Raw genomic sequence first — 14,346 nt, forward strand, 5'->3', positions numbered from 1 at the left:
CCCCACAGTACCTGACATGGAGTCTGGCACCCAGCAAGCCACCAATAAATACTGCATCATTGGTGGTTTGCCATGGAACACACTGCATCCTTTCCCATGATTCTCCACTCCCAAGAAAAATTAAAACATTTGGTTTTGGGGGGCACCTGGGTGGCTCAGTGGGTTAAGCCTCTGCCTTCAGCTCAGGTCATGATCCCAGGGTCCTGGGATTAAGTCCTGCACCCGGCTCTCTGCTCAGTGGGGAGCCTGCTTCCTCCCCTCTCTCTCGCTACATGTGATCTCTGTCTGTCAAATAAATAAATCTTTAAAAAAAAAATTACCATGGCTAGGACTTCCACAGGGAATTATACTTGACCAAGTTGTTAAAACCAACATTGTGAATTCAGAGAGAATTTTTTCCTTCTCATTTGTTTCTTTCAGAAGATTCTGCAGACTGGGAAAAAGAGCTACAACAAGAGCTTCAGGAATATGAAGTGGTGACAGAGTCAGAGAAACGAGATGAAAACTGGGATAAGGAAATAGAAAAAATGCTGCAGGAGGAAAATTAGCTCTTTCCTGAAATAAAAGAATAATGCTTAACATTCTGTAACTGACATTAAATTCTAGATGACAACACTTGCTGAATCAGAAGGCACAAAAGATTGGTATAATTTTGAAATCCAAGATTGTTCATTTTTAGGCTGAAATTTGCCTTTTTTGCATTTAAAAAAAAGTATATAGAAAAGTTATTCTAATAATCAAAAAGGATGTTTTATGTAATATTTCTTTAATATAAATCTATTTAGAGGTATTCATGTAGTCACTATGGATGTCTTTGCCACAGAAATGCAAGTAAAATTTTAGAATTCTGTTTTCTGTGAGGTCAGAATTATAATTTATTCTTCAATTTTTTTTTTCTAAACATTTGTACTTCTTGTTGCACTTTCACTGATACATGTATGTTAAAGTACTTATGTAATGAATTGATAACTATCAAAATGACCAAATTGTACCAAAGAACCTAAGAAGAAGCACTTTCAAGACTATTTTCTTGCTAGGTATTTTCTAAAATTCCATCTAGAAGCCAAAAGGTAAGATAATTATGTTGATTTTAATGGTGTAAACATCACACAATTTGAAACTGAGAAATACCGTGCAAAGACGTTTATTTTTCTCTGGGGCCTTTTCTTTCTTTCTTATGTTGTTTGTTTGTTTCTTTCTTTGTTTTTTTAACTATACCACATTTAATATTGTTGCTTTCCTAAATTCCACATCACAGTTTTTGTAGAAAATTGGGCCTTTTGTCCTTTTTATATTAATGACCTTCACAAGCCCATTCAGCTTACATTCTCTTGTTTTTGTTTAAAAAAGTTTCAGCTTTGTTTGTCTTAATTAAACTGTCAGTCCTTATAAAATTGTGTTACTCTAAGTACAGCTTACAGAACTGCACCGCTCAGTCCTGCTTGTATGATCCTGCACCAGCAGCCCATGCTCATAGGCTATGGTATTTTAAAAGAACAAGGTGGCTTAATGTCAGAACACTTCTGAGGCGTTTGCTTCCTAAAACGTTCATATTTCTCAAGGAACCTTTATTTCATAAAAGGGAATAGAGTTAAGATAATTCTTTATAGGAAAAATGTACATATGTATATTTTTGACCCTATAAAAATTAGCCCACGGTCCTCTGGCAAAGGTATTGTCAACGAGAGAACTGGATGTGTGTCCGGGCTTCACTCGTGTCTGTAGCTTGGTGTACACACTGGTGAGTGAGCCAGACCATCTCAACTAGGACCCCTTGGGTTATAGCAATAAACTCACGTATTCTATGAAATCACTGACCCCATCATTAAGGGATTTTCACTCGTGGTATAACAGTTGATGATTACTGAGTTTGGGTTCAGAGATGATGACTGGCAATTTCTTAAATAATCCTGTTGAAAGGAAAAGTTTGGGTTTTTTTAAAGTAGAGTTTTCTGGAGGGAAAGAAACATGTAAAATGTTTTTAAGTAGCTGAAAGTCCTGCATGTAAGCAGATCAGAATATGACAGTGCTTCGCTCTTGGTATATGCACTAAAATTCACATTGTTGAATAAATACAAAAAGGCAAAGGTTTCAGAGAAAGCTAAGAAAAAAAAAAAAAACCTAAAATGACAATAGACATGTTATGGTTATTACTATCAACTTTACATGATATTCTTATTGCATTTAAAAATAAGCTAATTGTGCATTGCTTTATAAAAATAAAAGACTAAAATAAGATTTAATACACAGCATAAAAATATAGTTATGCTCTATTTTTATGATACAAATAAGAGTAAAATGTGATACAGGTAACTGAAATGTATTCCTTTAAAGGGAAAAATAATGTATAACCATGGCGGGTGGAAAATTTCTAAGTATTTATTACATGCCTGAAGGGTAGCCAACAAGCTATGCTGGGCATAAAAACACATAAGCTTCACACTATGTGAAGATACAAACACATTAAATAAAAACACATAAGCTTCACACTATGAATCCCACACTATGGGGATCATACCTCACTGCTCACAGTGTGTGGCTCAGGAAGTAGCAATGGCCAGCCCTAGGAGTTTGCTAGAAATGCAGGGTCTCAGGCCTGGCCACAGACCTGATGGCCCGGACCCTGCACGTTTCTGAGACCCCCATTAGAATGGGCTTTACAGTTGGAGGCACATTGGACTAGCATCCTAATGCCCTGAGGGCCACTGAGGTTGCTGGTGCTTTTTACTTTTTACCCGTCCCCTATCATGGTTGGATGATGGTGTCTTTCTAGTTGGTGTTACAGATGCCGCCTCTGCTGTTCCAGCCACTTCCTGCTGCCAGCTCACCTTTCCACACTGCCAAGTAAAGAGGAGCCAAGCTCCCAGGGAGACGATGAATAATCCTGCTAAAAGTCAGATCTCTCTGATGTCACACATTTCAGAGGGAAATAACAACGCTACAAAGCCCACAGATAAGGCTCCCTGAGAACTGCTTCACATGGTCACGAGCTTTCTCTGAGGCTGCTGAGCAGCATCAGAGGGCTGCTGTCCCCCGAAGGCTAGAAAGGATGGATGGTGCCCTGTGTGGCACGTTCATGCACATAAAATCAAGTGAAAATAGTTGACAAGGTGATGGAGTATTGAACCAAACTATGTCTTTACGGCCAGTTTTAGGTACATGGAGTCTTACTCTGCAAGAAAGAGAACGTCTCTATGCAGTTCCAGCAGTTTATGGCAAGTAGGACAAGGCCACTACTGCCCCAGTCGTCACCCGAGCGCGCCCGACTCACGATGTGAGAAGCTCCTCGTATGCAGAAGTGGCAACTTCTTAGGCGAAGTGGGAAATCTCAGTTGGGAAGTTTTGAAAAGTTAAACTAGAAAACCTTGTCTTTTAGGGGATAAGGCTGCAGCGATACTTATAACTCGGAGTGTTTTCCGTACAGTAACCAAGATGGTTTTTCACAAACTATTATTACAAATAAGATTTTTAGGATGTTTTAAAGGTTTACAAAACAATCAAAAAAAAGATCACATCCAACTTGCGATAGGTTATTTCCCTCCTTGACCACTTTGGTATAAAAACCAGGGCTGTGAATGGGCTTCTGTAAATACTTTGATTTGGTTCTTTCTAGTAATAGTGAGATTTTTCCATTTTAAAGTTAAACCTTTTTCACCTGTAAAAATTAGATGCATTTAACTTTCGCAAATTTGTTTCAGCTTTTAAAAATATAAGTAGTAGGAATTTTGATATAGTTTAATCAGTTTTATTGGGAGGAAAACAGGCCTTTTTAATAAATGATTATTTCCAGACTATATTGATGGAAAATAAAATTACAAGATGCATGTTACAATACCCAAAAAAGATGGTGCTTATTAAACCAATGAGTCATGGCAGATGACAAATACATATTCATGAACCTTTAATCACATGCAGTTACATATTTCTCATGAATCATGAGTTGTTTATCTGGTCCTCACACTTAGGGATTTGTTCAGATGAAGCCGTTTATGATTTCAGTTGTTAAACTACAATTAGTTTTCAACAGCATTTATTCAGTGCATTCTGATCTATTTCCAATATGAAAAAACTATATTCAACTTGGTTCTGAATAAATAAACCTCATTTTTAGTGATATGTTATAATGGTTTTTCCTGAATAACTAACAATTCTCTTACAATAAGGACCTATAAATATTTCAGAGTTATCGGGTATGTAGGCTTCTATTAGAATTAAAACTACCTTAAGAAGGTATTGAGTTTTGGGGCACCTGGGTGGGTTAAAGCCTCTGCCAACGGCTCAGGTCATGATCTCAGGGTCCTGGGATCGAGCCCCACATCAGGCTCTCTGCTCAACAGGGAGCCTGCTTCCCTTTCTCTCTGCCTGCTTGTGATCTCTGTCTGTCAAATAAGTAAATAAAATCTTAAAAAAAAAAAAAGGTATTGGGTTTTAAGAACACATTTTACTTTCAAGTGCAGTGGGTTGTCCTTCACAATAGAAAGTAATTCTAATCCAGTCAGCAGGTCTTTTACTCTAAAGCTACTGTGGGATTTTTCCCTCCTCCAGTAGTGATAGTAATATTGATCTATCTTGTTCTTTCCTGATAACCATGATAAGCACTGATGATGCTTTCTGCTGGCTAAAGCTAAAACTCACCAAGGTTAACCAGTTCTCAGTAAAGCCAAGGGGAAAGAATTTCAGCCTGTGTCCTAATAGGGGCACCTGGCTGGCTCAGTCGGTAGAGCATGTGACTCTTGGGGTTCAGTTCAAACCCCACGTTGGGCCTAGAGTTTACTTAAAACACTAACCTAATAAATAGATACAATAGATCAACACACTAGAGGATTTGGGTAACTACCACTGAAGAATCCACCTTATAATCATGAAAATAGCCAGGCAAGTACGTTATATTCTCCTCTGCCATATTGCGCTTCGTGCAAAAATCCAAATACAGCAAAAGGGCCGCATCACTCAACAACATTAACTCCCATGGAGACACTGCAGGTTATAAACGTGATGTGGGAACTAAGCTAAATGGTGTCCTACCAAAAGAGTGTGGCACAAGATACATTAGGGCCCCAGCTGGCTCAGGTTGTAGAGTGTGTGGCTCTTGATCTCAGCATCATGAGTTTAAGCCCCACGTTGTGCCTGAAGTTTACTTTAAAAAAAAAAAAAAAAAAAAAAAGGGCCGCCTGGGTGGCTCAGTGGGTTAAGCCTCTGCCTTCGGCTCGGGTCATGATCTCAGGGTCCTGGGATCGAGCCCCACATCGGGCTCTCTGCTCGGCGGGGAGCCTGCTTCCCCCTCTCTCTCTCTGCCTGCCTCTCTGCCTACTTGTGATCTCTCGCTCTCTGTCACATTAAAAAAAAAATAAAATAAAAAAAAAAAATCTGGGGCACCTGGGTGGCTCAGTCCATTAAACTTCTGCCTTTGGCTCAGGTCATGATCCCAGGGTCCTTGTACCGAGTCTTGCATTGGGCTCCTTGCTCAGCAGGGAGCCTGTTTCTCCCTCTACCTGCCGCTCCCCCTGCTTGTGTGTTCTCTCCCCCTCTCCCTGTCAAATCTTTGTTTAAAATAATGCCATCAGCAAGATTAGCATTCTTTGTTTATTCAATGAACAGAATGAGTGCTTGTGAAATTAAGGCATGAGAACAGACACTGTTAAATCTGAACAACACACAAAAGTAATTTCATAACAAGAACATGGGATGCATGTCTTGCTGTCCTTAGTACACTTTTAGGACCCTGGCTAAGGCAGTGACCCTGTGCTTGAGAACCACCAGGGAGCTTTAAAAATGCTGATGTCCAAGCCCCACTCCCCAGAGAGACTAACCAGTTGAGGTTGTAGCCTGGGCATAGGGCTGTTTCAGTTTTTGTTTTATAAGTTCCCCAAGTTGTTTTGAAGAGCAGCTAGAATTGCAAATCTCTGGGCCTAGGGGAAAGAGGCCTGGGGGAAAAAGATTTGTTTGGGCAAGATAACTAGGGAGCACTCAGTTGCTTCCTTAGAAAAATGAAAGGGTGGAATTGCCTGGGGTTTTTGGTTTGGGGTTGTTTTTCTTTTTTTCCGTTTAAGATTTTATTTTTAAGTAATCTCTACACCCCATGTGGGGCTCAAATGTACAACCCTAAGATCGAGTCACATGCTCTACCACCAGAGCCAGCCAGGTGCCCCTAGTTTTTAAAGTCCATCCCTTGTCCTAAATGTTATTTTAAGAGGGGACTTTATAAAATACTTTTTTTTTTTTTAATTAGAGCAAGAGGGGGAGAGAGAGAGACAGGAGGGGGAGAGGGTCTTAAGCAGGCTCCACGCCCAGCACAGAACCCAATGTGGTGCTTGATCTCACAACCCTAAGATCATGACCTGAGCTGAAGTCAGGAGTCAGAAGCTTAACTGCCTGTGTCACCCAGGTGCCCAGATAGATAATATTTTAATTCTGTTTTCAAAGTGGTTTTTAATTTTCTGGAGTGTATGATGTCTTGAGCTTTCAGATTGACTATGTCAGATTAAACATATGGACTTAGCTCCACTCCATCCACAACCCCCACTAAATGACAGTAAAAGAGTAACAACAAAAGGTATAAATTCATAGTAAGAAAAACAGCAGAGCAGGCAACAGTAGCCAGGCGGAAGGAAGACATTTCGATGTTTCAGAACCCTGAAAGGCTCAGGAATTCCAAAGGTGTGCTCCCTCTAAAAGTAGGGGAAATTGATAAGGTAGGTGACTAGAGGCCTCTCCCACAATTTACAACTGAAAAATCATCAAGAAAGAATGGTGTGAGCAAATTATGAGCTACAGAAGCAAACAGATGAAACAGCTAAAGGTTTAAAACGATGGCTCCTGGAAAAAAATAAATGAAACAATGGCTCCTAGGAATTGGGGATTGGGAAGGGCAAGTCAGGGGGCTGCCGTTCAGAAAGACTTCATCGTTTGACTTCTAAAATTAGGATTATAAAGAGCTCTTTTTTATTTTTATTTTTTATTTTTTATTTTTTTTTTAAAGATTTTGTTTATTTATTTGACAGACAGAGATCACAAGTAGGCAGAGAGGCAGGCAGAGAGAGAGAGGAGGAAGCAGGCTCCCCACAGAGCAGAGAGCCCGATGCGGGGCTCGATCCCAGGATTCTGGGATCATGACCCGAGCCGAAGGCAGAGGCTTTAACCCACTGAGCCACCCAGGCGCCCCAAGAGCTCTTTTTTAAAAAGTTATTTTTGACAGGACGCCTGGGTGGCACAGTCAGTTAAAGCTTCTGCACTGGACTCATGATCCCAGGGTCCTTGTTCGCCTTCGCCACCCCCCGCCCAAGCCCATTTTTGCAGGCTCGCACGCTCTCTGACCAAAAAAAAAAAAAAAAAAAAGTGGTTTTTGACCAGGGTATGAAGGAAAAGTTATGCAAATACTGTAGATGAGAATGTAAAATTGTAAAACCTTTCTGAATGGCAATTGGGTAATACAAACCAAAAATTTAAATGTACAGAACATTTAGTCCAGCATTTTCACTCTTGGAATTTATCTTGAGGAACTAAACAAGCACTGCTTTGACTATAAAACTGAAAATGGGAAACTACCTGCTTGTTCTACACCAATCTTCATTTGAACAAGTGATGGCTCATCCATACAATGAAATGACATGCAAACATTCTTTTAAAAGATTTTATTTATTTATTTGACACAGAGAGAGAGATCACAAGTAGACAGAGAGAGGAGGAAGCAGGCTCCACGCCGAGCCGACAGCCTGATGGGGGGCTGGATCCCAGGACCTTGAGATCATGACCCAAGCAGAAGGCAGAGGCTTTAACCCACTGAGCCACCCAGGCACCCCAACATGCAAACATTTTAAGTGATGGATTTCACACCCACCAGATGCTCAAAAATGTAAGAAGTCTGAAAATAGCAAGTTGGTTAGCATGTCAGATAACTGGACTGTAGATATACTGCTGGCAAGTGTCTACACTGGTTCACGGAAAAAACAAAAATCGGCATCACTTAAATGAACGCTTGAATATGCCCTTCTCTTTGACTAGGAATTCCTCTCCCAGGGAATATAAAATGATAGAACTACTTACGAAGAAAATTGCCCTTACTTAGTAAAATGGAAGATAAAAGGAAGGATATATCCAGCATATGTGCAAAAATGTCCTTAATAGTGTTCTAGTGGCCTCAGCTTGCACCCAGCCCCAAGGACCATCAACATAGAATGGAAATATATACCATAGTGAAAAGCAAATAATGTAAATGAGTGACAGCTACACACGAGAATGTGAATGACTCTCTGAATCGCACAAATGAAATGAGCAAAAAAAGAGCCAAAAGAACAGAACGACTTCATCTACATAACCTTGAAATACAGGTGAAAAATGAAAACTATAAGCAGTAAAAAACGTCTTAAGACAACCACCATGAAAATCAGTACTACCGACCCGGGGGGGTGGGGAATAACAGCCTTCTCACAATCTAGGAGAAAAAGAAAGATAGAAAATCAAAACTGCACAAAACCCGGTAGCTACGAGATCTACCACTCTACCCAAATACCAGCCCCGCACGTACAAGGGCTCAAAAAAGACCAACATTCGAGCTTGTTTCTTCTCCGCAAAAAGACTTAATGAAAGTCAGACGATCTGTGCCATCTGAAGAGAAAGGGGAATAGAGCGTCATCCCCATGAGAGAAATGCAGCAGCTCTTTCAGTCATTTGGGTAAAGAAAAGTCTCATTCTTTGAAAAAATAGGTTTAAAGGAAACCTTTGGCTTTTAACTTGAAAATATATTGCCTGCAGTGCACCGTGGAAATGCAAATGGTAGCTGAGTCATCGCCCTGGAGATTAACGCGTAACTCTGAGCTCCGCGGATGCCTGCCTGGCAGGGACTGGCCCCCTCCCTAGCCGGCCCCAACCCTTAATTGCATCTGTTTTGTTCACGGAGGCTCTGGGTGTGATTTCTTTGGGATAAAGGATTTTGTTGCCTGCCTAAGAAAATGTCAGAGGTCTGCATTTTACACAAAAGAATGTTCAGAATATAACGTTAGATGAAATATAAAAGGCAAATTACAGATTACATTTTTCTTTACAAAAAATGCATGCGTATGTGTACATTGGTCACGTATGTGCATAAAAAAATGCTTACACCAAAAGGATCCTTACGCCAAAATGTTAATGCCGGCTATATGCCTTTTTGCAAGCTCTTTGTTTTTGTCTACGTTTTCAGAAATGTCTGTGTTTGACACAGTAAGGCAAAATAAGAAAAATAAAGTGATTTCATAATAAGCAAAGAAAAAATTAGAAAGGAAGAATAATAAATAGCAGGAGTACAAAACAAAGAATCAGAGAAACAAAAAAATGATTTTTAAGAGCTTTTTTTTATTATTAAGATAAAAAAGAAGGCACAAATAATATTAGGAATTAGAAATGGGATATAATTAAAGATACAAAAGTGTAGTTGACCCTGCTCGCTCCATATCCAGTAACATTTTTCTCCTTTTTACTAACAAGGTGTCTGTAGGTCAGCAATGTGCTCAGTTTGTGGGAATAAAAGTACATTTCCCAGGGGCCCCTGGGTGGCTCAGTTATTTAAGCAGCTGCCCTCAGCTCAAGTCATGTTACCCAAGTCCTGGGTTTGAGTCCAGTCCCACATTCGGCTCCCTGCTCAGCCAGGAGTCTGCTTCTCCCTCTGCCCCTCCCCCTGGCTTGTGCTCTCTCTCTCTCTCACTATCTTTCTTTCTCGAATAAATAAATAAAATCTTAAAAAAAAAAAAAAAGTACATTTCTCAGTGTCCCTAGCCAGTGAGAATGGCCAATGGGAAGTAAGTAAAAGTCTTTGGGAGAACTCCCAGAAAAACTGAGTCAACCTTGTTCTTTCCTCCTTCCCTCTCCCTGGAATATGGATGTGATGGCTGGAGCTGCAGTTACCTCTTTGAGACCAAGAAAGAAAAGTCAAAGAATTGCAGAGACCTTAACTTGGACAATTGAGGCTCTAAACCAGAGGTCAGATAAGTATCCTTATGAATTAGTGGGTTTAAATATATTTGATGTATGTCTATCCATTGCAGTTTTTTCTTTATTGATTTTTAAATTGTCATCTCAGTCCAATAGGAGCTTCTTCAAGTAGGCCCCTAAGATTTTGACTCAACTTAGTAGCTTTTGATATAGCTTCATTGCTTTGCTGCACACACACACACACTCACACACACACTCACACACACACACACACACAAGATGACAAGATATTTCATACTCATCTTTTATTTTTTTTTTAAAGATTTTATTTATTTATTTAACAGAGAGTAGGAGAGAACAAGCAGGGGGAGCAGCAGAGGGAGAGGGAGAAGCAGGCTGCCCACTGGGCAAGGAGCCCAATGTGGGGCTCTGATCCCAGGATCCTGAGATCATGACTTGAGCCAAAGGCAGATGCTTAACCAACTGGGCCACCGAGGTGCCCTCATACTCAACTTTTATATTTCCCAACTCAGACCTATAATCAGGCATTTATCCAAGAGCCATGGTTTCTACAAATGAGACAAAGTATTTATTCTTCAGGAATTGTCTTGGCTCTCCTTTGCCTTTGCTTACCGTATTCAGGATATAGATGGAGTTTTGAAAAAGAGTCATTGGCACGCAGAATTGATGAAGGAAAGTTCTTCTGTATAAAAGAACTCCAGCTAATAAGAGGTACAAAAGGGGTACCAAATGAAGTAAGGATCTAATTAATCATCACTAGTGATGCTAAAACCATTAGGAGAAAGGTTGATGGGAAACTTTATAATGAACTTAAAACAAAAACTCTAATATCTTAAATGAGATATTAGAAAGCATTGTAGGGGCGCCTGGGTGGTTCAGTCGTTTAAGCCTCTGCCTTCAGCTCAGGTCATGATCCCCGGGTCCTGGGATTAAGCTCTGCATCAGGCTTTCCACTCAGCGGGGAGTCTGCCTCTCTCTCTCCCTCTGTGCTCTCTCTCTCTCAAATAAATAAATGAAATCTTAAAAAAAAAGAAAGAAAGAATTGTAGCCATGATAAAATAACAGTTTTTGTATAACAAAAAAGAACATTCAGAGAACAAGAAATAGGCCTAGAGAATTAAAATATGATGGCATAGGTCAAAACTTCATTAACGTATTACAAGACAAAGTTGAGACCATCTTCTAGAAAGCAGAGCAAAATAGGAGGTAGAAAGGAGAAAAAAGATAAAAATTAGAACATCAGGAGGTTCCTGTGTGGCTCATTTGTTAAGCATCTGCCTTCGTATCAAGTCGTGATCCCAGGGTCCTGGGATGGAGCCCTGCATTGGGCCCCCTGCTCAGCGGGGAGTCTGCTTCCCACTCCCCCTGCTTGTGTTCCCTCCCTTGCAGTCTCTTTCTCTGCAAATAAATAAACAAAATCTTTTAAAAAAAATTAGAGGATCATTCCAGAATGTACAACCTCTAGCTAAAGGGAGTCCAGAAAGAGAAAACAGAATGGAAAAAAGAAAATTATGAAATAATTAAAGAAACTTCCAGCACAGGGACGCCTGGGTGGCTCAGTCGGTTAAGCCACTGTTTTTGGTTCAGGTCATGATCTCAGGGTCCTGGGATGGAGTCCCTCATCAGGCTCCTTGCTTGGCGGGGAGCCTGCTTTTCTCTCTGCCTCTGCCTGCCTCTCTGCCTACTTGTGATCTCTCTCTCTCTCTCTCTGACAAATTAATAAATAAATAAAATCTTAAAAAAAAAGAAACTTCCAGCACACCCATACGTGTGGGTGCACACACACGCACGCACACACACACACTTTGGCATAATCATCCTTCCAATATAGTTATGTTTTAATTGTGTTAATCTTTTTACATTATTTCCAGGTGAGTATTATTTACAACTTAGTCATATATTGTCTTATGAATATAGTAGTATTCTTGTTCAACTTTTCTTTTTTCATCTCTGAACAATTGCCTTATGTTTTTATTTTCTTGATTTTCTATACCCCCATTGCCCAGTTCTTTTCCAGAGTCTCTGCTATAGATACATTCAGCACAGTCTCATTTCAATACATCAGTACATTGTGACACCTCGGCTAGTTTAGTCATTTTATCTACTTCCAGAGACATCCCTCCAGGAATCCCATGCCCTTCTGTTCCAACCTGGACCGTTTGCTCTCTTGAATCAGGGCCTCCTTCCTTCCTTCCTTCCTTTCTTTCTTTCTTTCTTTCTTTCTTTCCCCGGGCTTTCCCCTTTTTCCCTTTGTTGGGTCCTTTTTTTCTGGATCTCATATCTTTCTTTTTTCTCAGTTACCCCTTTGTATGTCACCCAAGGTTAAGTTATGCTTCGGTAACAAATGACCTTAACACCCCGCTGGTCTTCAACAACAAACCTTTCTCAGGTGTCCCTCATGGGTTGGCTGTAGCTCTATCCCTTTTCTTCCCAGGACCAAGGGGATGGAGCAGCCCCTGACTGGGACATCGGTCTCAAACCAGAGAGAAAGAGGGTGTAGCTAGCCAGAGATGGCCCTTAAGCCTTTGCTCAGAAGTGATATGTGTTTATTCTGCCTACATTCCAATAACCAAAACAGGTCACGTAGCCACTCTTGAGTTCATTCTGTATCTATACTTTGGGTATATGATTCTTGGTGGGAAAAAGTTTTCTTTCAGGATTTTTTTTTTTTTTTGTAATCTCTACACCCAATGTGGGGCTTGAATGCAAAACCACAAATCAAATCAAGAATCAGATGCTCTTCTGAACAAGCCAGCCGAGTGGCCCATCTTTCAAGATTTTAAGGGTGTTGCTGTCCTGCCTTCTAGCTTGCAGTGTTGTTGGGAATGCATTTCTGATTCTTGAATCTTGATATGTGACCTGTCTTTTTACTCAGGAAGCTTTTAGGATTCTCATTTTGTCTCTGTGGGGTGATGTGGGAGAGCAGGTAAAAAAGCATTAGAGGCTCTTCTCCCCTAGAAGCAAATATATGTGTAGTAACTTACCATGATGCAGGAGTAAATTTGGTGGCATGCGACAGAAAACCCAAAATTACAATGGTCTAAACTGGATGCGTATTTCTATTTCACATCAGTAAAGTCTATAGGAGGGCAAGCAAGGCTAAGTGTGCTCCAAGAAGCAGTCAGGGACTCTGGCCTTTCCAGCCCTTTGCTCCCTGAAGGGGTTATCTGGCTTCCCGGCATCTGGTTGGTGGAAAGGGACAACAGGCAATGACGCCGTCTTCAGCCCCGTAAGAAGAAACCAGCCCCACCACATTTCCATTCCTAGTCACTTGGCCAGGCTTTTGTCATTTGGCCAGCCCAGCTCCAGGGGAGGCTGAGAAATATGGTCTTATTTCCCATGTCCATCTTCCCAACTAATAATTGGGGGGGGGCGGGTATTACTAAGGAAGAGGAAGAAACTGATCTCAGAGTGGGCAACAAAAAGTCTCTACCATGACCTAAAAGTAAAAATCTCACATACACACTACACACACACACACACACACACACACACACCAGTGTAAATCACAGAACAGCTTTAATCCCTAACAGCTCATGTCAAGTAAGAGACTTTTTCCTTTTTCTTTTTTTTAAAGATTGATTTATTTCTTTAAGTCAGCTCTTCACCCAACGTGGGGCTTGAACTCACAACATTGATTGAGATCAAGAGTCACAGGCTCTACCGACTCAGCCAGCCAAGCACCCCAAGAGACTTTTTTTTTAAAGATTTTATTTATTTATTTGACAGACAGAGATCACAAATAGGCAGAGAAGCAGGCAGAGAGAGAGGAGGAAGCAGGCTCCCTGCTGAGCAGAGAGCCCGATGCGGGGCTCGATCCCAGGACTCTGAGATCATGACCTGAGCCGAAGGCAGAGGCTTTAACCCACTGAGCCACCCAGGCGCCCCCCCAAGAGACTTTTTAAAGAGATGAAATGGTGGCCTCTAGATAGTGGGGGTTGAGGGATGGGGATGTGTAAACCTGGAAAGTGATATTTCTTAACCTGTTTTTGGAAAATAAAAGAAGAACATACAAACAAATGTGCAGCTTAATATATCTTCAAGCAAACCTCCCAGTGACCACAACACAGGTCAAGAAATAGAACATTGCAAGCCACCCAGCATCCCCTCTGAAGGCCTGCCCCCATCACCACTCCCTTTCTTGGAAGACCTACCTCCCTTGTCCTCCTTTCTTTATGGTTCACCCAAACGTGCATCCCCAGGTACCACAGTTTAATCCTGCCCATTTGTGTCAATGTCTTTCAAATTGTTTTTATCTGCAGTTTCCCCTCCATCCCCCCCTTTTTTTCCCCTTTATATTTTTTCTGCAGAAGAAACTGGGCCTTTTGATCCCAGCAGCTTGAATGTTGTGGATTATGAACTCCAGATGTGGTTCCAGGAGCCACTGTGTCCTGGGAATTTCCTGCAAGCTGGCAGCTG

At 41.0% G+C, this 14,346-nt stretch overlaps 1 protein-coding gene across 3 annotated transcripts in view; it reads left to right on the forward strand.

Annotated features, from left to right (window-relative positions):
- Positions 1–4,121, forward strand: part of SYAP1 (synapse associated protein 1) — a 30,803-nt gene extending 26,682 nt beyond the window's left edge. For all 3 annotated transcript variants that reach the window (XM_032840722.1, XM_032840721.1, XM_032840723.1), the window contains one exon: positions 421–4,121. In XM_032840722.1, the coding sequence (XP_032696613.1) occupies positions 421–548 (128 nt within the window). In that variant the 3' untranslated portion in view covers positions 549–4,121. The remainder of the gene's footprint in view (positions 1–420) is intronic.
- The last annotated feature ends 10,225 nt before the right edge of the window (positions 4,122–14,346 follow it).

Source organism: Lontra canadensis, unplaced genomic scaffold (genome assembly GCF_010015895.1).
Source record: "Lontra canadensis isolate GAN:19392208 unplaced genomic scaffold, GSC_riverotter_1.0 scaffold116, whole genome shotgun sequence".
NCBI classification, from domain to species: Eukaryota; Metazoa; Chordata; class Mammalia; order Carnivora; family Mustelidae; genus Lontra; species Lontra canadensis.